We start from the raw sequence: 22,713 nt of genomic DNA, 5'->3' as shown, positions 1-22,713 counted from the left end.
ATGAGGTAAGACAACACGGTTCAGTTGCTGCATATTGAAAAGTTTATCTCGTTCAAAGTGGATTCTAGGCACTTGAGCAGCAGCGTGTGTCTGCTGCCCCAGACAAAAATGCACCTGGAGAGAGATGCTTAATGATGATGGCTGTAACCACCCATGCCTGAAAGACTGCTACAGACCACAGAAATACAGGCAGCAACATTCAACTGGAGTCAAAAAACAGAAAAAAAACCCCAAACAAACAAAAAAGAGAGAGAGAGAAAAAAGGAAGAACCACAGCTCATCCTGGCTACCTCTTACTTACAAATAAGTACCTGCTTCTGAAATGACCCAAGCTATCAGGAGAAAAGGCAACCAATTATAATATTCTGAAAGTACCCTTCATGCCTCAACACATACACTAAAACTGTTCTCTGTCTTACACTGCCATGTGTAATATATCAAACTATTATCAAAGTATTTCAGGAAGAGATTAGAAAATATTCCCATCACTGTTCCAGACATTCACCCAGCATTTACTGTGTATGATTAGGATTAACTCTGTTCAAAGAAGTTAATTAAAATTGAGGAAGGAAAGTCAACCAGGACAACCATGACCATTTAGGGTATAGAGAATTTAAAGGCAAGAAGAACATCTGACAGGAAAATACAAGTCTCAACAAGAAAATGTCAAGAAAGCATTAAATTCCTCTGTACCAAATACACAGCTGTAAACACTAACGGAGAGAAGCACAGTTTTGGCACAAATACAAACAAGACTAAGCTGGTCAAACCCAAAATTTACAGAAGATATCTATCAGATGAAAAGCCATCAGAAAAACCTCTCGGCAGTCATAACAGGAAGAAAGCAAACAGTGGTTCAAGACAGAGCACGTAGTTCGCAAAGCAGACTGTAAGAGAGATGAAGACCTCAGAGAGTCTTCCAGTTTTTTGTTCCTGATCGTTTCACCCTTCTTTCTGCGACACATGAAAACCAACTAAGCTGGATTTGTCTGAATCATTTTTCAACAACAAACCTTCCCTTGGTTTTATTTCTGTAAGCTTTGTTCTCTGCTCTGTAATAAGCTATTACTCACCCAGAACAAAACTGTATTCCCACCCCCCACTGAAACTTTTCTTACAAATCAACAAGAAAAAACCTCTCCCTTTCACTTCAAATGTACAGGAAAATATGGTGAGTTTAACAAAAAGGGGAAAAGGGGGACAACTGAAATTTAAACCTATGCAACATCTGAAGACTTGACTGAGTTGCATCAAACAAATTAAGAAACACACTTTGAATTCAAAGCTGAAGATGTGCCGACTTCTTCTGACATGTATGTGAAAAGCGCCTCTAGAGAATTAAACTTCTCATTTATACATCAGTTACACTACAGCCAAATGAGACCTGAAGTTACTGATCCACCTAAATGATCGTTCATTTCCAAAGCCCCAAGGAGAAAAATGTAGCAGACTACTTGGGTGCTGGGCTCTGATGTTGAGGAAAAAAGACAGTGAAAGGAGGATATTTCTCACTCCTGAATTTTTCTACATCATGAAAAATATTTCAGTTGGTCAAACTATTTTTCTTTTAATTAGATAGCCCCAGCACTCTAGATATGGGATATGGGAAAACTGATGTGGAGATAGCCTACCTATGAAGGGCTGCACAGCATTTTCCTCTCAATATTTTGTATCTAGACAAAGAATGAAAATGCTCAAAGTAAGCATAATCTTTTGGAAACAGTAAGAACGAAGAAAACTTTTCAAGAGAAAAAGATGAAAAGTCACAAGGAAAATTTGAATCCTGCTGCAGTGTGTCATCTTTAGAAGACCATCAACATCCTAAGGTAGTATTACCACCATGATGCAGAAAGGTCTAGACAAGCACTCTGAAATGCATCACAGTGAAAATTATCTACAGCTATTACATTTTCCTGACAATGTATTCCAACAGCAGCTACTGCTACACTGGCATGAAAGAGGTCACCTTCAAACCACAGATCCTTGTCTGATGACAACCATTATTTGCTGCTCATTATCTAGAAACACACCTGGAATAACACAATTAAAGCAGCAAGCTGCAGTAAATTACCACACAGACCATATGAACCGACTTAAAAGCCCATAGTCACTGTTGATTTAGCCAATACAGGTTACGTGAACCTTGAACTTGTCCTCTCCCCTTTTCAGCCCAGAGACCCATTCCACTCAACTCCGTGTTGGATGAGTTTTGTGACCTTGATCTTAACACCAGCAACGGCTGAAGCTCATGCAACCCATTTAACAGGAATCCATTCTTGATACATATGGGCCCTGCACTGATCATTTGACAGAGGTGGAGAGACATTTGTAGTGAACTGTAAAGCATTGGCTGGCACTTAACCTGTACTTTTAAGACCTGTTCCTACAGTAGCTGGTATTTCCCACACTCCTGACATGCTGCAGTTTCTTTATTCAGAATATTGCATAGGAAAAAAACCCCAAAACCTAAGCCTTCTTTGTCATTATGTTCACTTTTCTGGTGAAGAAACAATTAGTGCTTTCTATGTCTGTGCTTTCAAAATACATACATGGTAAAAACACTTTTATGTTTAAGGAAGTTTCACTTTGCTCTAATTTCTGCATCCTTTTCAGGCAGGATTTCCCTTATTTAGGCAGCCACAGATTTTTTTTTTTTTTTTTTGGGGGGGGGGGGGAGGGAAGAAAAGTGCTGTAAGGTTGGTTGTTCATTTTTAAAGGGAGCTCAATAAATTCAGCAATAAAAAAGTAATCTTCTCCATATTCTCTCCATCAACCTAATCTTCATCAACCTGATTAGCAAGCCTCTCTCACTGCAAGACCAGCAACTGATTTCTATGAGACTGAAATCTAGTTGGTCAAACGGAAAAGAAACCATGCTTTCACAATAAAATGAAGTAACAATAGCCACCAGCATTTTAGAGAGGAATTGGCTAATAAACACATTTAAGAAAAGTATTTGAGAATTACTTTCCAAAGTTTTGAAATAACAGATTTGGCTGCAATTTTTTCTTTTGAGGGTAAGAAGTTACTGGTTTTGAAAGTGCCTGTAATTATTCAGGCAAGCACCATCCTTACTTCAAACAAATGATTAAAAAAAAAAGGCACTGCTGACATTCCTATGTGAGCAGTGCCGGAAGGATGAGGTGTCTGCTACATGCTCTGTCACTGCTGCAAGGCGTTGCAGGTATAAGATGTGCGTCTCTGGGTGCTTTCAAAGCATGGATCAGACAGGCTCACTACATGAGACAGGCACCTGTACTGCTGCAATTATTAGATCATATCAGTCATAATCTCACCCCAAGTCATTTTTATTTGGTAAACACAGGATTAAGAGTATGGCAGAACAACAGCAAATATTTACCTTGTACACAGAGCAAAACTTTGGGTACAGCACTCTCTTTTAAGGCAGCAGATGTCCTACCAGGAAAAGTCAGAGATTTTCAGCCTTCCAACTCCAAAGTTACTCCTCATTTTCCATGTCAGTGGCTCTGACTTCTACTACTTCTTTATATGCCCCAGACTCCTTTTTACAGTTATCTTCAGAGGCTGCCCAACCTTCCCCAACATCCCCCAAAATCCTCAGAATTTATAAAAATTTTCCTATTTAACCTAGTAAGAAGCTAAAATCTTGAGACACTTAAGAAAAAGTGCTCTCTGGACTGTAGGTCTGGATCATAACCTTGCATGAGACAGGGCACAACACAAACTGTGCTCTGCCTCATTTGGAACAGGAATGTGACTGCTAGGCTCATACAGCCACCACACAGCATCTTCAGGTCTCTTAACCTGACTCAGGCGTATGTTAAGCCCAAGCTGAATTAACTTGACTGAATCCTGTTTGCCCTTCAAAACATGCATACGCACCAACTGCACAGCTGCACGTGGCCCTTAACATGAGGGCTGCCTCTCCGGGTTATGCAGGATCAGCAGACACATGGATTTTAGTTTGCTCCGAGCAGTGCAGAAAGAATTCACAGAGGGGAGCACTCTATATGAGTTTAAAAGTAGATGCACTTAAAACAGTCACAAAATTGACTTTGGACCAAAGCCTTTGAAGTAAACGGCAGAGATAAACTGCATTTCAACTGTCTGAAAGAAAAAAATACCCACAGAAAAGGGGGACCAGGGGACAGACCACAGCTACTTCTGAGACAGGGGAAGAGAGATACTTGCCCAAGTTTACAGTGCCTTGAATGGGGCTGAAGTACAACCACAACAGCCTGGCCTGCCTACAGGCAGTCAGAATGTCACTGACCAGAGTGGAAAAATAGGCATTTACATCAGACACATTACAATGCAAAGAAAAATATCTGAGTCCACATATAACATACTCATGCAACAAAGAACAATTTCCTTGAAATTCCTGTCAAAAGGTACACTGATCTATCATCTGTTCATATTTGAGATTCCAACAAACCAGACATGCTCTGACCAATCTCACTTCTTGGAAACAGGTATTCCTGAGCCCAGCTGGCTGACTTGTGTGGGCATGCTGGTTAGGGCTGTCATATCACTGCTATATGAAACATTCTGGCAAGCTTGCAACTATCTGCAAGCGTAAGAAGCCAAACTGCAGTTCCCAGTAAAGGAATGAGCTAACTATGACTTTCCTCTTTATTTTATGCAATTTTAGTGTAAACATGAGCTAGGCAGTGTCCTGACAAATCTGACAAAAAAAGTAAGCGAGCCAATACCATCTGACAGGCTGTAGTTGGCTGCAAGAGATGTACTGTTTCTTCCAAAATTATTGCTGTAGTAAGAGAAGTATTTTTTATCCCGATGCATTCTTAAAAGGGGTGGTGGGCAGGCAGTAAATCTAAAGTTACTTTCTGGAATAGCTCATGAGAAACTCTAGACAAGTTCAATGGTGACTTGTTTCTTATTGGTGTCCATGCTGCACCTCAGGAGAATATTCAGAAAAGCAAGAAAAAATAAACAATAAACCACAAGGAAGTACAGGAAAGGAAAGCAAACAAATTTTTAAATATTTAAGCCATCAAAGAATAACTGTGATCTTGGCATTTCAAAATTTCTTTAAAAGGGAAGGCTGGTCCAATAGTTTAGGATTCAGAAGAATCAGAGAAGTCATTTGTAGATCAGTTCACAAACATCCAGTTAAGAAAAGACTAGCACAGCCCTACCTCTGGGAGCACCATGAAGATAAATATATTAATGATGCAAGGCTCTCCAGCTCTCCACTGAGGGGTCTGCATCAGAAATAACACAGCTAGACAGATTTAGTGAGTATTGAGAGTGCACCATGAGCAGCACCATTTCCAAGTAGCCTATTGACTTCTCTAAAATGTTTGGCCTGTAGCAAACCTTAACAGAAGTACAAGCCACAAAGGATTTCATCATAATTTTTAACTTCAGGACAAAAATATGGAAAAAATCTCCAGATCCTCATTACCAAGACAAAACATCAATCTGCACAAAATAACTTCATAAGATACCGTACAAAACACAGCACTGCAGCTAATGTGGCTCAACTCCTTTTTAAAGAAATCTAGAATCTTCAATTTCTCTAAGTCACCAACTCATTACAGAAAATATTTTCTGGTTTGTACAACAAGCAAGCTGTAAAAGTAACAGAAGGTGCACACAAAATGATAAATTAAATAGAGGGCAGTATAGTCTAGAGATGCACAAGCTCAACTCACCGATTTCCTCTGCCGCCTACCCTGCCTTGTCCCACCACCCCCATCCCCTTCCTGCCTAACACCATCCTCCCCCCGCTTCTGAAAACCAGAGCTAGCCCTCTGGGAAACACTGGCTAAATTATGACACTCCCTTCAACCCCACAGGGCTGTATGCTGTTCTGGAGAGCAAGAATCTCCTTTTTCTTCCAAGTGGTCTGGAACACCTTTGTCCTGTGGAGGAGAGTGCTGCACAGTACAAGTCCACCACTGAATAAAAGAAGAAAGGGCTCCCCAAACAGAGCAAAAGGGGACACATGCTAGGGAGAGCTGGAGGTGCACTGCAGATCAACTACAGAAGCAGAAGTCTGGGTAAACTAACAAACCTCAAAGTCCAACTTCATTTGAGCATTTACGGTTTGCCAAGTATATTCTGCCCAATCTCCCTTTCCCTGTATTTCACAAGACCACCAGATACTTTACATTTCTTGCTTAACATTTACCCAAAGTAATTTTAAACCCCATCACAGTTCACAATCTGAGAACAGGTGTCATGGAGGTGCTCTGAGTGAAAAAAAAATTGATCTGGCAACACCCCAAAACTCCCAACCAATGCACACAGCAGCAAGGTGGTGAGAGGCTGGTGAAAACAAGCGAAATAGCTGCAATTCCATTCCTACTCAACAATACATTGGCCTCCTCATGTGTGAAGAAAAACCTTCAATCATCTCTCCATCACACAAACACACCTGCAGTTCGCTGTAACTGAAGATATTAAGTCTCAAACAGCCTGTTCGTGTTTAGTTTGTAATACTGCATCTGTATTTAGCCTCTCCTCGTATCTGTCTGCTGGGAAAATCTTTAATCAAACACAAGATGTTTCAAAGGTAACCTCATACCAGAGAGCCATCTGCAAACCAACCACCAACCCTGTGCAATGGCTGCCACCTAATGGTCCAGAAAGTAACTGTACTTACTGAAGTAAGACAAGTTTCAGTAGCTCGAGCAACAATTTCTGTTTAAAATTTTCCTCTACACCCTCACAAACAATGCACTCTCTTCTAACATACCAGAAAAAAATGTAATACCAACAAGGAAATATTTCCAGTACTTCGTATTTATTCAGTGCTTTACAACTTCACACTACTACAGAAAGTAACCTCTTCATAAATATAATTTATGCACAAAACAGGTGGAGAAAAAACACCAAGGTGCTGATCATAGCGTGAAATCCATGACAGAGGCAGGTCAGAAACATTCTAATATATATTGTCAAGATAACTCAAAAGATTTTACATCTTAAGCTTACCATGTGTAATATCATCTAATAATGTCTCTAACCCGCATAAAGCAAAATATCCTTTTTGTTAGGAAACATCACTGCTTGCCAACACCTTGCCCTGTATGGACTACAATTCTGCCTATACGAGGCAGCAGTACAGAGTCTTTTCTGTCAACAACCAGTCATCACTAGTGGTAACAAGAGCTCGCATTCCCATCTATACAGATTTTAATTGTGCCACACGTTTAAGAAAGGCAACTTACCCTAGGAGTTTATATAAATGAGCTGCACATTTCCTTTGCCATACAATTTACAATCTAATAAAAAAAAAAGGGGGAGGGGGCAAAACTCCCCTCTCCTCTTTCTTCCACACATGCAGTCCAAGGCTGATTATTTTCTATTACAAAGATCATTTAGCAGGATGACAGTGGGGGGATATCGGGTGTCAAATCCAGAAGCCCCCCCTGCTTTTTTTTTAAGCTAAAAAAAGAGATCCCTAGTAAATCTCAACATTAATGTGAACACAGCTGATCTCACAAATATCATACTTCAAAATAGCACTCCCATTCAACTCTTTTTGCTTTAGTGAAAGCGTTTTTGTTTCTCCCACACATTAAATAGGAAACTGAGCATATGGAAAGCAGAGACATCATGTGAATTCCCCCATCATTACTTACTTCTCCTGTGATTGGATTGGTTCCATATTTCTTTATCCAAGGAACAATGCTCCTGAAAAGAGAAGGGATAAAGTAATAAGCAACAAGCACCATCAGAAGCCTCTACTGATGGGCATGATTATTTTTGCCAACTTGCTAACACCAAATGATGATTACACAGCTGTAACCAGTTCAGCAACACAAAAATAAAGCTAAATACAGAGAGTAACTTACAGTATGTCGAAGACTGTCCCATCTGGTGTGCAAACTGGGTATTCAAAGGGCTGCAGAGACAAACTAGAAAAAAAGTGCACATTCTTTTTAGCAAAATCAGCTGGAAATCATGATGACAGAAGCAAATAACATTTTGCTGATTCACTTGCACATTAGAGCAAGGCCTACACCAATGAAAACATTGAGTGGCTGCCAATACCCACTACCTGATTCTACATAAATTAGGTTAACAGCAAAATCCATGAAAGAAACTGGTGCAGTTCAGCAATACGTAGCTGCCAGCACTCACAGACATAGAGCCAGGGGATGCTTTAATACTCCCCAGCCTGCTTCCATTGCCATGTTGGGCTCCACCAGCACAAAACTCTGTTCAAGCAGAAACACTCACTCTCTTTGCACTGAAGTGGGCTAGGGAGTGACTGGCAATCACATTCATCATCCCTGTTAGGGATGCTTCCATAATCCAGCCAGCTTTTAGCCAAGCAGCAGTAGTTTGTAGATATGGACTGTAACTTCTGCAACTATTCAATTTACAAGAGGATATCTAACCCACCTCTACTAACTCCCCTCTTTCACTCCAGCACTCCAAGCAGTAAACACTGAACACAAAAAATCAGCATAAATATTTCTTCAATCTATTTAATTACTGCCCCAGAAAGATAAATGAACAACCAAACATATTCTGAGCAGAGAAAAGTAGATTCAAGACCCAATTATGTAGATTCAAGAGACAGGAATGTACATGATAATTGTTCTGAATTACTTTATCACTTGTGAATTCTTTTAACCATCGGTCCAATCTCTGCAGATACTAATCATGGAAAGGACAGATATTGTTTTGTTTTTATTGAGTTTTTTCTTGCTGCATTACCGTCCTAGCAGGCACAAGTCTGTGAAAGTAACTACCTCAGAAAAACATTGCTTCAGTAATGGTTCAGTGTCAACACCCTGATAATGTAATAATGTAATTTAATAATGTAATTTTGTTGTCTTACCTGCAGTGATCAAATGATAAACGTCTAAAATTAGTTCGCGGAAGGTCTGTTTATGGGGAGGAAACAAAAAAGCCACAACAGAATTTGACTAAATACATGGTGTTTTAGGTAACAAAGAGACAGCTTAAAGTTCCATTTTGCCATATGCATGGTGACAATTTACTGATGACAAGGAAAACCACACTAAACCTTGCAAAACTGTAACTTAAACTGGACTTCAGCTGAGCACAAGTAGCTCCTCAACTCAAACCGAACCATCAGAAAAAAAATCAAAACAGAGCTCTGACAGCACCGAATTTAAATCTGACGATCAACGCGCGGGCCAGCCGAAGGCAGCGGCTCAGCTGGGTGGGAAACCTCAAGCTTCTGCCCTAGTTGCGATGGGCTGAGGGCCAGGCCCGGGTGGCATGGCCCGGCAGCAGGGCCAGGGCACAGGGTGCTCCGGAAGCCACCCCAGAGCCAAGGGGAGTCGCCTGATCCGAGGTGAGCCCCTCAAACTGAGGTAACTCACCTAAGCTGAGGGGAGCCCCCTGAACCGAGGGAAGTCATCTGACCTGAGGGGAGCCCCCCAAACTGAGGGAAGTCGCCTGAGTTGAGGGGAGCCCCCCAAACTGAGGGAAGTTGCCTGAGCTGAGGGGATCCCCCTGAGCCGAGGACAGTCACCTGATCTGAGGGGAGCCCCCCGAGCCGAGGGGAGCCCCTCGAGCTGAGGGGAGTCCCCCGAGCTGAGGGGAGCCCTCCAAACTGAGGGAAGTCATCTGAGCTGTAGGGAGGCCCCTGAGCCAAGGGAAGTCGCCTGCGCTGAGGGGAGCCCCCCGAGCCGACGGGAGTCGCCTGAGCTGAGGGGAGTCCCCCAAACTGAGGGAAGCCTCCTGAACTGAGGGGAGCCCCTCGAGCTGAGGGAAGTCGTCTGAGCCGAGGCAAACCTCCCGAACTCAGGGGAGCCGCTTGACCCTAGGGGAGCCCCCCTCGCCCCCTTACCTGCTTTCTTGCCCCCGTAGAACTGCGTGTACTCCGCGCACGTGATGTACCTGCCGAGAGAGCGGGGTCACTCACACGCCGCCCCAGCGCACCCGCACCCTCCCCACGCCCCGCGTGTCCGCGCACTCCCGGAGGCCCCGAAGCGCCCCCCGCGCACTGCCCCGCTCACATCTTGTCCTTCTGGTGCTGCCTCTTCCCCATGGTGGCGGCTTGGCCCCGGCGGCCCGGCGCGGGGGCCTCAGCGACGCGTCTCCCGGGACACCGCCGCGCCTCCTGCGCCCCACCGCCGGCGGCCGCGGCCTCCTTCCGGTGTGGGTGCGCCGCGAAACGCCGCGCCACGGAAACACGGGCGGCGGGCGGCGTTCCGGGCCGGCCCGAGGGGAGGCAGCGGCGCAGAAGGCGCTAACAGAGATCCAGCTTCAGAAAAGCTCATCTTCATTTAAATCTATTTAGTTGCATGGAATTTAAAAATTGTAATATTCCTGGCCCATTGAGCAGCAACAGAGCATTCCAAGAAAACAATAGGTGGAAGAACCTACAGTGCCCCATATGGGGATAGCTCTTCAGGAAAAGTACTTCAGCATCTCTTCAAAGACTTAATGACAAAGAACTGATTTGCCCTTAGCTAATTACCTTTAAATCCTATTAAACAGCATTAATTTCCAGACAGATATGAACACCACAAGGCCGAACAGAGGATGGCCGCAATCCACACGCCTTACCTTTGGCAGGAGCAAAGGGACACCTCTCTGCAGGCCTTCACCTGCCCAATGCCTCCAGAGCCACCCTTGTTATACCACCCACCTGGCAGCTGCCTACACCCAGCAGTCAAGAGTCAAAATCCACATAAGCCGATAGCTGGATTCTCACTGACTTCACCAAGCTTTGGACCAGACACCTTTTCCCCAGAACAGTGTCTATCTCCTATTTTAAGGGCTGCTTGCCTGCATACACAAGCACAAGATGGGCACCACCTGCTGAGGTTGCAGATGTCCCTGATAATTGCATCTTTTCAGACTGGAAGTGAGGGGAACATGGACATCTCTCCTTACCACCTTCACTTTCCCCACCAGGTACGTGCCAAATCAAACTGTGTTGTCACTACATTTCCCACTGCTGGTTGAACTCGCTAATGCCATACTGAAGAATTGCTGCTAAATCAGTTGTTTTTATTGCTCTTCAAGATGTTTCAGTTGGTGTGCACACAAGATTGCTGTACAAAGTAGTAATCTGGTGTCCATCGTGTCTGGCAGTTGAATACAGGAGGCAACAAAACCTTCCAAGTTCCTCAGAGAACACATCCTCCCCCTCCGGGGCCCTGACAACCATACAATCACAGAGCCACCTCTCTGAAAAGGGTCAGCCCCCTTCAGCCAAAATCCACAGTAGCAGAGCTAGTGGTCCTGCCTGAAGGCAAAGGATAGTGTTTCTGCTAGAAGGTTAGGGGAGAAACTGCTCTTTTGCAAGCGTTTAAATACACTTAATTTCAGTACTAATTTTCTTACTCAAAACCATTTCAAAGGCAGGCAATAAATTGAGGCACACTTGAATAGTTAGTTCATGGAAAGAACCAACACATACACTTGCTTCTTTCCCAGCACCAAACATACACTGGGGAAGAAAACAAGTTGATTGACTTTGTTTCAGTGGAATTCCAAAAGCACTCCACAAGTGAACTGCTGGCAGGCTGCCAGCACTATTTTGTTATTATGAAATGCCACCCAAGGAACACTGCCATAACTGCATGAAGCTCATTTCTTGTCGCAGTGCTGACCACTTCTGGCATCAGTCAGGGGAGCCTGTCTTGCTCTGTGTTGCCCGATTTTAGGAGTGCTCCCACACAGCTCCTGCTCCCTCAGCTGAGATGTGGCTCCAAGACAAAACAATGCAGCTGGTCTAGGGAGATCACAAGTACTTGTCCAATCATGCTTTCAGAGGAAAGATCACCCAGACAGTATTATTTATTCCTAGACACTTGAACATGATTCAGCCTGCGTTGACATTTCTGGAGATGCCTGTGCCCTTTGTAATAATTCAAGACTGTTGTTTTGCTTTTTGTTTTTTAAACCAATGCAATGTTCATTTATTTTTGTACTTACAAAAAAGAGCCACCCCATCGTATCCATCCCCCTCCCCCCAAAATGCCTTTTACAAACATTTAAAAATTAAAAACCAGATGATGACATTAATTTGGTAGAATTATTTTGAAACATAGCTTTTGTAATTAGCATTACATTTCCTACAAGATGACTTTGTAGAGATAGCCCGATTATCGGCCAAATAAAATTCCATATTACAAGTTAGCAAATTCTAGTACAAAAATAGTCCATGTGTTAGAACAGCCTCTTATTATTATTATTATATTCACAGGAAAGAGTCTATTGGCTGCATAATACCTTAATATTTATGAAATTTCTTTTTACGTGGCTCATTCATCTAATTTAATATAGTGTTGAGCCTCAATAAATCCTCAGGCAAAAACCCTAAACAGGGTTAAATATGCTGTTCAGTGTACTCTGAAGTACTGTGCTTTTCACAGGACATCCAAGAAACCCCACAAACAGTTCTCAGCTAGTTTTGATATTAAAATGAGATCCAGATCCAAAAGGACCCCCCTGAAGTACATATCCATGACTTTCCATAGAAACAGAGGCCACAGCTTCGATCGTTAGGTTTCACTTGGGAAACGGTCTAGCTCATCCACTCATTTTCATGAATCCACTTGTGAGCTTCCTCAAAAACTAAAGCAGGTCACTCCTGAAGCATCTGGGACCCTTAGGGCACTGCCCTCTTCAGGAGTGTCCCTACTGACTGGCTCTTGCTCCTCTTCTGTCTCTGGTTAATGCTGTTCAGCAGTTTCTCTCGGACCAGGCCCCGCAGGGAAAATCTGGGGAAATGCTACTTGTCTCTCAAGATGTCTAGCTGCTCTTGATATTCTGTGAAAAGCCTCTGGAAGCGGAGGTTCTGTCCAATAACAGGAAGAAGCTCTTTCAATAGTTCTCTCTTTCGTAAACCCTGCACAAAAAACCACAAAAGCATCTTCAGAATGTATACTTGATATCATGAATATATTCCATAAAGCTGTTTAAGATTCATGCCCTTTTTTCCTGCCTGGAGAGAGCTGTGTGTCTTATGTTCTTACTCTGCTTACATGACTCCCAGAATAAAAACCATCTTTACATTTACATACTCATGATGCTGGTGCAGCCTTTGCACTTACAGACTCCAGGCGTGCTCTGAGAAGGGAAGACATTTAATTGGTGTGTCACTATTTCAGAGTTGCTGTCTGAAGAACATGGAGACCTGAACATGCAACTCTGGTGCTGTCTTGAGCACCATGCAGAGGGAGCAGAGCTGGGACTGTGGCAATAAACATTTGCCTACAGTTTCACATGAAATAAATACAAATGCCACGGGAGGAAGCCTGCTTATGAGATTAGAGCAGAGTATGGAAAGGATTCCAGGTCAGCAAAAATAATGTGCAATTGCTTTTTTGCCACTAAGTTTAATCATATTTGAAGTTCTATTATCTACCCATGTCCTGTAATTTTCATAGGAAACTCTTCTTCATTCTTCATTAAACTGTTACCAGGACTTACCATAACTGTTGATTCCCACTGACTTCCAGCTGAGTAATGGACTGGACCCAGTAAATCCTTGCATAATTCTCGCAAACGATATTCAAACCCTGAATATTATCAGAAATAAAATCACATTCATAAGCATTTCACTATATATAACCACTCCACAATATAACTGACAACATTCATGAAGGAGTTACAAGTATGTAGAATAAAATAAAGCCAAAACCACTGGTTTCTGAAAAAAAGTGTATTATTCTTCTAACAGCAAATCTTTGGAAAGATAAGATGATTTGTAAAGGATTTATTTTAGGAGTTCCAAAGGGTTCAATTTAAGTTCTCAAAACCAAAAACACTACTAAAGGTAATCTACAATAGGGAGAAAAACTAGTTACTCCAATTTGTTTTAAGAACTGCCCTGACCTCAACTTCACTCCCACCTCCCACATAAAAATACCAGCATTTAAAAAAAAAAAAGCCATTGGAAAACTGACAGACTTGAACAGCCAAATAACTAATAGAGATATCACAAGAGTTGGAAAGCCACAAGATGAAAACCAACAAAGGGGAAAAGTTGTTAGGTTGCATTTAATAGCAATATATGAATTTGGAAAAATGAGATAGTAGTACAAAAAATAAAGTCAGACATCCTTCTGAAACATTTAACTATTACTAAATCAGAAGAGATGTCTCAAACCCTTTAGCAAAAGAGCTTTTCACAAAAATAAAATTGATTCAATTAATATGGACAAATTAAAGAAGAAGGAAAAAAAAAAGAAAACCTTTAGTAAAACTACACAGTTTCCAGGCCAGCTTTATTCACCCAAAGATCAGAGGGGGGGGAATTCCCTTACAAGTAACAAAGTCATCTGTTCAAGAGTAACTTGCCAATCAAGGTATAACAAATTGAATATTTTAATGGAATAGAATTCATTAAGTGTTGAAATTCATCATAGGAATAATGGGTCAAAATAGGATGTGCAATTTTAAAAATTTAGCAGACCTAGAAAAGTAGTGAAACAGTTCATAGACACATGACAAAGCAGAATTTGCAGTGACATCCAGTGCATACACACGTGCAAGGCAGTGACATTTGTGCAGTGCAAGATGAACCCTGCACACATGATAGAGAGGTTCTCAATTAGTGAAGACTTTTAAAAGTATAACCATCTCTCTAACATATGACCTAAGATGAACATTTTAATTTCACCTGGGAAAGCACAGAGAGAAATCATAGGCAGCTCATCAGGCTCTCTTGTTAAATAAGGTACGGGTCAAAAGGCAAGAATTAATGAGCTCAATTTTAATTCTGCCAGCACCTATTAGGCGGCCCAACATGAACCATTTTGCTTCCCTCTGTGTAAAATGATTATACATGGTGAGGAATAAGGCTGAATTAATACAATGGGAACTACTAAATTTGGAATGCAGACAAGCAGAGATACAAGAGATTCTTTAGAATCCAAGAAGCAAAAAGTCAGTTGGTTAACCTTATTTAACATAACAGCATAGAGATATAGCATATTCAAATATAAAACAGACACAAGCAACCTTTCTTGTGGGTTTCCTTCCTCACAGAATTTAACCTGTGAAGCTCACAGTACAGGCTGTTGAAATTTTAGGATGTTAAAAAGTGCAAGCAACAAGCAAATTCGCTGCAGTTTTATGTGGTCTGGTATGTGTCAGAGACCAAGCAACTCTTCCATTTCACATCAGGCAGCCATTGTCAGTTGCCTGAGGAATGTTACGTATTTTACAAGGTGCTGCTGGCTCCTCTGAAACATCTGCATTTGCTGCCAGATAACACATACAATACGATACGCCTGACAGACCACTGCACCGTTTCACAATGCAATGGCTATTGCTGAAGTCCGCAGGTGGCACTGTTTCCTCAGTGTGCCAAAATAGGATTCCCAAATACTGAGGACTACTGAAACAAACGGACTTCAGCAGTTTGTTTTGGTTTTAAGTAAACACTGAGTCTAGAAGCCAAGTGCTAGAAGGAGACTTAAGTGCAATCATACATATACATGACACAAACAGAACATTTCTTAAAAGTACATCAGAGTTGCAAAGAAGTAACACAGCATGGCATGTCTCACCTTCATTAACTAGGTACCGTGCATAGATAAGGAGCCAGTGGCGATATTCGTGACTGGACTGTAACATAAGTGCTGCTGCTATCTGGTTCTCCAGGTATGCAAGTGTTGTTTCTTGTTGCACTAAATGAGGCATGGAGAACAATCTTGCCGCTTGCCTTCCTGAACTACAAAACCAAAAAATTAACATGCCAGCCATAGAATCAGATACTAGTTTAAGAAACACATATTTTTGTAGTACAAGCTATTCTACACTCATCTTTCAGAGGCACCTAGCGCTTGCAGAAATCAAGGTTTAATGACAAAGGTAGCACTTCATAGCAAACTGCCTTCCCCCTCCAGTGGGCCATTTACAAGCATCAAGGCCTACCGTAGGGTTTTCTGCCTCCTGCTCTTTTTCTGTTCTTTTCATCTTTAAAAATCATCATCTTTTTAAAAACACATGCTTACCAGTGACCAAGTGCTCCTAAACATTTATAGCAAATTAAGATGACTGCCTTTACCTTTCTTTGCCCCTCACAGGTGAACATCACAAAACAAACAAGATACAAAGGTTAGCTTGAAGCATTTAAAAGATTTCTTGCAAATAAATGTGTTGTCATCAGAAGGCTCATTTGACAAAAGTAGCCAATTATTTCCTTTTGGAAAAAAATGCTAATTTTTCAGTCTGGTATTTTCTCTCTCTCAAAGTGTTGTTTGTTTGTATTTCAAATATTTTTCCCAATTAATTCCCCTCCATACCAAAAGAACAGCTATAAAGTCGTTCAACTCTACAGTTTCTCTCACCAAAAAAACTGAACTCAGAGGTGAAGGACAGAAATAGCACAGAAATCTGCCTGTGAAATCTAATTCAAATCCAGGTGAGGATGGGCTACTAAATTACCTACAGGAGTCTTCTCTGGCTCACACAATTCCCTCATGATATCTTCAGATGTTAAAAATATGCATTAGATGACTAATCACTCAACTTTCTCAAAGACTTCATTAAATAGATCCCTTGAGGACAACTGAGCTGCTCAAAATTTGTAGGCCTACTCTAAAAAGCTGGTAAACTAAAAATTAAAATGTAAAATGTAAGAAATTCAGCTTAGCTAATCAAAATATTACACGTACAGAATCATCAAATACTTTACTCATCCAATAAAGAGGAGGCTTAAAATGATTGAGTTTAGAGCATGCTTTCCTGCCCCCTAAACGATCTCAAAATAACATTAAGGTACAGAGTATAAATGTGCAAAGGTTTAAAACCAGCAAAACCATACTATATGAGCTACTGATCACTTCAGAGCCATTAGCCACTGATTCAATCACATGAATAAATAATGGGGGGGAAAGAAAAACATGCTGATCAAATGAAGCAAGTAAGTGCATACTTTGATGTTCGTCCCTGTATTACAGCTAAGGGCCCAGAACACAGCATGGCTTCTTGGGATGGTAAACTATTCCTGAAGTCTGCACATTGTGCTAGAGAGTCCTGTTTGTCAGAAACAAGATTCCTGAAAAAGAACAAACAAAACCAAGTCTGAGGAGAGTAGGCAGTGATATCAGGGGATCGAGCTCTGTTCTTCCTTGACTTGCATTTTCAGAGATACCCCCCCAAAAAAATCACCAAGATGCTCAGGAATTCCACAGACACCAACCGTTGCCACTCCATGTCCAAATCTGCTTGTGCTGTCACAGAAGTGTCCCTTCCACTCCCAAAGTTTACAATATTAATTGTATAATATAAGTAAGCATTAGTTTTGAAGGAAATAAACTTTCCACTTGTAATTTTACATCTCATAACAAGTCATGTCCCAGATGAAGACTAGAGTGAACATGGGCAATGACTTTCTTGTTAAGAACTTGATTTTACCTCATGTCAGGTCCCACCACCCAGCAGACAAGTCACCACAGATCACACATGTTGACAATCTTTCCCATACATTACTGCTATTCCTTCACACAGAGGGAGCTGACAGCCACAGCTGCCATTTCCACACCTAACCAAGGATATCATTTTCACTGGTTTGAGATGCCAAGAGAATCAGTGGCTCAAATAAAATGCTAAGCTTGGACCTCCAGACTGCTCAGAGGTAAAATGGCACAAATATTTTAAATCCCATGTTCAAATTTGTATGATGACTAAAGGGATTGCTCTTTTAAACACTTCCAAAGCTGTTGTACAAACTAAGTAATGACAGCAAATTCAGAATTAGGGCTGTGAGCCTGTCTTTTGCTCCTTATTGTCTGGGAAAATTTCTGCATAATTTCTCAGTTTATCCAAAGAACAAATAAGGTGTTCTTTCTCTTCCAAAGGATTCACACCAAGCAGTTGACTAATAACAATTATTCTAAGGAGGGGTTAAAACAATAAGCCCTTTCATCAAGCATGCTCATTAAACTAAGTACAACAATTATATTAAGACTGTGACATGTTTTTTTCCCTTTGAAAGACAACAAAGAATTGTTTTGGAAAGACTGTAAACAATTTAAGCATAGAAAATATTTTATGGGAACTTACGCCCTAATAGAAGTAAGAGAATCCATGGGGAAAGCATATTTGATACTTACTAAGGCACAGCCTCTTATGTAGCCTTTCCTTGTGTTTAGGACATCAGTAATGACTCTTCCATAGGAATTCTCTGAGGCAGAATCATTTCTGCCCTCCTCCCCTACCTGACTTACTATCTTCATTAAACTTTTACGTCTTGGAGACAAAGAGCTCTCCTCAAACTTGACTGGTAATCAGATCCAAAAAAGATATTAAGGAGTGAACAGGATTGACAAAGTCAGGCACATACACATTCAGGACTGTAGTGCACACATCTTATTTTCTCTGGAAACTGAGCAAAACAATTTTGACGTGTTTAAACTCCCAACAATACCAAGTTGTTTGACGAATTTTCCAGAACTGCATTCTTTTACATTTAAAAAGTGAATTGTAAGGCTAGGTTATCTTCAGTCATTGCCAACTGCTTGACAGATTCAACTGACGTACATCAGCATAAGTATATATAGGTGTTTGTTAATAAAGATTACGTATCACGTAGGAAAGAGTGATAAAATAGCTGAGGTTTAACTTTTTCATATTTAAAATCTAATTTAAACATAACAAATCATAATATAATAAAGGCTAGACATACAATAACAAACTAAAGCAAAACTAAGCCTGGCATGCAATCCTACTCAGACTACCCTTCAAAATATGGAGTGAAACAGTAAAGCAGAATGCTCATCAGTTCAGCTAAGCTGTAAAAGCCGGAAATAATATATAACTTACCATGTAGAAAGAGAAGGATTAAAACAGTAAGCCTTGCCATCGGACATGCTCATTACAGGTATACCATGCTGAGTCAGCAAGATCTGAGAGACAGTGGCATCACTTCCTGCAAGTCAAATCAGACCAAAGTATTTCTTTTGGAGTCCTGCATAACATCTATAATGGTAAAAAATGCTATCCACCATAAATTATCAGTCATAGCAACCAACAGAAAAAGGCTCACTGTTATCCTCGAGCACTGGTAGAAGGTCAAGACACAAGATAATGATGGTAAACACCAGGCTCGGTGCAGCAGCATTAAAACCACTTCTGCAAAATACATTATCAATCTTGATGCTGCAATTGACACAGAATACGGACTTAACTGGAAACATTCTCCCTATCTAGGGGCAATCTTCAGCAATTTTGCCATATCTTCTGTAACCCATGAAGCCTTTATCTTCATTGGTGAGAAGAACTCACCATTAATTTAAAATCCTAAAAGCCAGCATACTTAGAAAAGTGTGCTCTCTAAGAACGTAGTATAACTGGGACAGCTGGAGTCTCTCATTTCCCAACATATTCCAGGCCCAGCATTTGTGCATGTAACTTCTAATGAAGGTATCTGTAAACTGCTAGTACAACTACTTCTCCAGGTAGCTTTGATTTGTACTGTTTGGATTAAAGAAAGCTACAATAGAAGCCAGTATGCCCCGAGACACTGCTTTTTTGTTAATTCGTGTTGTGCCAGATACTGGCAATGACAGAAATTGAAGATTTTGAAATAACGAATTGGAAGATAATCAGTTGTTGTTCATCGTTAAAGTATTAAAACATGCAAAGTACAGGGAAACTGCTGTAATCGCAGATTTACATATTTATTTTGTGATCTTCACAACACTGAATTTGAACACACACAGAGCACTGAATTCAAAAGCAACCCAGAGTATAATAAGCTACAGAATCTTGTACAAGTCTGTTACCCACTGATACTCTCATCTCAGTTATTTCTAGAGTATTTCAACATTGCCAATGTCTTCCCTTTATTACACAATAACAAAAGGGAAATTGTTTCAGCTTTTCAGGTTTTGTAAAATTTCAGCATATTCATAAATGGCACTAAATAGTACAGGTGGGCTCAAAGGTTGTTAACTAAATGACTTTTTTATTACCTGAAAATATTGTTTGCAAAGACTCATCTCTAACAATGGCTCTCTGCTTGTGAACATCCCTGAAAAATACAAAAGGACAAGCCTGCAGTTTACAAACAACTGAAAGCTCCAAAATCATTTAACAAAAGCACTTCTTGAATATTCATGACAGAGCGGGGGTATTTTGGGAGTGAGTTTGACTGGGGTTTTTTTTTGAACATTTTCTTCACTTCTTTGACAAAATTATTTTGGCAAACTCAGAACCCTGACATGAAGACAAAAGTCAGCAGCAGAGAACAACTTTCATAGCTCTTTATCAGGAAACCTCATTACAGCTAAGCAAACACTAAAGATCCTTTAGGAGCTCTGACTTGCATGAGACATTAGATTGAATTCAACAACTGTAAACAAGTTACAGCCATTTTTATCCTGGTATCTTGGAGATAGCTAGAGTACTTCTAACTCTGAAACTCTGTACTTTATTAGCTAAGTATGACAGAAGTTGCAAGTATCTGCATTTCTCCTGCCCCTGGCTTTAATCCATTCGATATGCATGACAAGTCTATCCTAGGGAGTTGTTTAAATTAGTAACTTCTAGCTGATCCTTTTTCTTTCTTCTAGAATCAAATTCAGTATTATGGACTGTCCTACAACACAGAAGAAACAGGATTCAAATCCTGCCCAGTAAACTCTTCGTGTTATATCCAAAAGTGGATTTTTGTTCAGACCTCATGTGGTTTAAGCCTCAGTTCCAACAGGAATGCACTGACAAAACTGAGGTTACCTATAAATATCAGCCCAGCCAGCTGCTGCAGCCTAACGTGGTACTTACCAAACAGAGAGCGTAGCAGCAGTGGTGAGAGCCATGATGTAAGAACCTGTGCAATGTAGGGTGGAAATGGGTGTATTCAGTATTATAGGAGGAAGAAGGCGACGACCACAAGCTGAAAATACCGACAATGTTCGTTTCTCACAGGCTACACTTACAATCTCACTAAAAAAAAAAAAACAACCACATACAAACCAACATTGACATTTTGTCAAATACAAGTAACAAAATCAGATTGATTTCTTATCATATAACTGGGGCTAATTCCCCAAAAGGCAGCTATTACAGCTTTAAAAAAAAAAAATGCTGGGCATCACAAGGAAAGGTCAAAAACTAGACAGATTATATATATATATATATGTATGTGTGTGTATATATACATACACATATATAAGTGCATTCCATGCCTCCTTAATTTGATTAAAATTATGATGGTCTAAGGAGATAGGCAAGAGAAGGTTTGCAGGCAAAGATAGTATCTTTGATTAGATCAAGAGGCGTAAATATCAGTAAAGCTTTTAGGTATACACAAGCTTTTCTTCAGGCCTGTACTTGTATTTAGCTTTGAAATCTTTGCTTCTCTTCTAAATCTGGACATGGCTCAGGCTTCAGAAATATACTTTCAATTTAAACTCTGAGGTGGAACTAAGCAAAGTTGAGAAAAATAAAGAGGAAAAAACCCAGCAAAACATTCAGGAAAATACTTCTATGTCACAAAACATCCTGTTACAGATTTTTCATTCTTTAAAAGTTAACACTTGAACAACTATCGCTTACCATGATTTAGTCAACGTTAATGAAGAAATTTAAAGGAGAAATGTAAATACGCAGGAAAATAGTTGTAACTGGCTAATGAGAATCTGTGATGCTTTAAGACTGCATAGAGCTAATGCTTGATGTGAAACTGGTCTTAAGACTAAAAGCAGTACATATTTTTATCCACAAAACATTTATTATGAAAGACTGTGTAAAAATTACAATGAGGAGTGATAAAACCAGCAAATAGCAGTAGCCAAGAGAAATACGTCAGAAAAACTCCACAGGGTGAGAGTTGAAGGGCATCAATTTATTAGACCAGGTTAGCTGAAAGAGAAATAGGACATTTGAGCCAAACACAAAGAATCACAAAAATCCCTACTAGAAGTGATCCATAAATAGATAAAAATATCTTTCAAGCCTCTACTTATTTGTAAATATGAGGGTTTATGTGTAATTAACTTTTCATAAAGTGTACTTTAGTAATCCAAAATGTTTTCTGGCCTTCAGGACCCTCTTCCTCCAAAATATACTCTCTTACCAGCTTCCTGCTGCAGTGAGAATTCGACTAGTGAGGACTGTCTCCCATTCCTTTCCTTCTCGATTACACTTTAACCTGCTCAACTTTGAACCTCCCACTGTGGTCATTTCATTTTCCACTTCAAGGTACATTGATGGATCTGAACTTATCTGAAATACAAAAAATAAAATACTTTTTGGAAGAGGAAAAGAACTACTCAAAAGCAGCAACTAGTGTTAAAGCCAAAACAATGCTTTTTAAAGTGGCTTCAAAATATACTGTGATACTTCAAAAGAATGATAGAATGGTTTGGGTTGGAAAGGACTTCAAAGATCACCTAGTTCCAAGCCCCCTGCCCTGTTCAGGGACACCTTCCACTAGCCCAGGCTGCTCAGAGCCCCATCCAGCCTGGCCTTGAGCACTGCCTGGACAGGGGCACCCACAGCTGCTCTGCGCAGCCTGTGCCAGTGCCTCGCCACCCTCACAGTAAAGAATTTCTTCCTAATATCTAATCTAAATCTACCCTCTTTCAGTTTAAAGCCATTCCCCCTTCTCCTATCACTACATGCCCTTGTAAAAAGCTGCTCTCCAACTTTCTTGCAGGTCCTCTTTACATACTAAAGCAGACCTCTGAAAATCAGTCTTGGCTAGAACATAAATAATTTCTTTGTATTAGGAGCGTAAGAATGAAGAAAGGTAGTGCTAGTCTGCACTTCTCAATTAAGGGCACCAGATCAAGTCTAGATGTGCCC

The 22,713-nt window shown here is 40.7% G+C and overlaps 2 protein-coding genes across 2 annotated transcripts in view; both read right to left on the bottom strand.

Moving 5' to 3' along the window:
• The window catches only part of PPIL2 (peptidylprolyl isomerase like 2), a 72,213-nt gene extending 62,108 nt beyond the window's left edge, over positions 1 to 10,105 (bottom strand). Inside the window, exons 1-5 of the mRNA XM_005233280.4 lie at positions 9,954 to 10,105; positions 9,785 to 9,834; positions 8,804 to 8,849; positions 7,809 to 7,871; positions 7,596 to 7,647 (exon numbers count right to left, since the gene is read on the bottom strand). Of these exons, the coding sequence (XP_005233337.1) occupies positions 7,596 to 7,647; positions 7,809 to 7,871; positions 8,804 to 8,849; positions 9,785 to 9,834; positions 9,954 to 9,985 (243 nt within the window). The 5' untranslated portion in view covers positions 9,986 to 10,105. The remainder of the gene's footprint in view (positions 1 to 7,595; positions 7,648 to 7,808; positions 7,872 to 8,803; positions 8,850 to 9,784; positions 9,835 to 9,953) is intronic.
• Positions 10,106 to 11,964: 1,859 nt separating this feature from the next.
• LOC101918788 (protein HIRA) overlaps positions 11,965 to 22,713 on the bottom strand; it is a 38,175-nt gene continuing 27,426 nt past the window's right edge. The window contains exons 18-25 of the mRNA XM_055794334.1: positions 21,983 to 22,131; positions 20,689 to 20,850; positions 19,878 to 19,936; positions 18,727 to 18,832; positions 16,838 to 16,960; positions 15,468 to 15,631; positions 13,384 to 13,472; positions 11,965 to 12,799 (exon numbers count right to left, since the gene is read on the bottom strand). Of these exons, the coding sequence (XP_055650309.1) occupies positions 12,683 to 12,799; positions 13,384 to 13,472; positions 15,468 to 15,631; positions 16,838 to 16,960; positions 18,727 to 18,832; positions 19,878 to 19,936; positions 20,689 to 20,850; positions 21,983 to 22,131 (969 nt within the window). The 3' untranslated portion in view covers positions 11,965 to 12,682. The remainder of the gene's footprint in view (positions 12,800 to 13,383; positions 13,473 to 15,467; positions 15,632 to 16,837; positions 16,961 to 18,726; positions 18,833 to 19,877; positions 19,937 to 20,688; positions 20,851 to 21,982; positions 22,132 to 22,713) is intronic.

Source organism: Falco peregrinus, chromosome 2, assembly GCF_023634155.1.
Source record: "Falco peregrinus isolate bFalPer1 chromosome 2, bFalPer1.pri, whole genome shotgun sequence".
Taxonomy (NCBI): Eukaryota; Metazoa; Chordata; class Aves; order Falconiformes; family Falconidae; genus Falco; species Falco peregrinus.
This window is presented reverse-complemented; position numbering and strand designations above follow the sequence as displayed.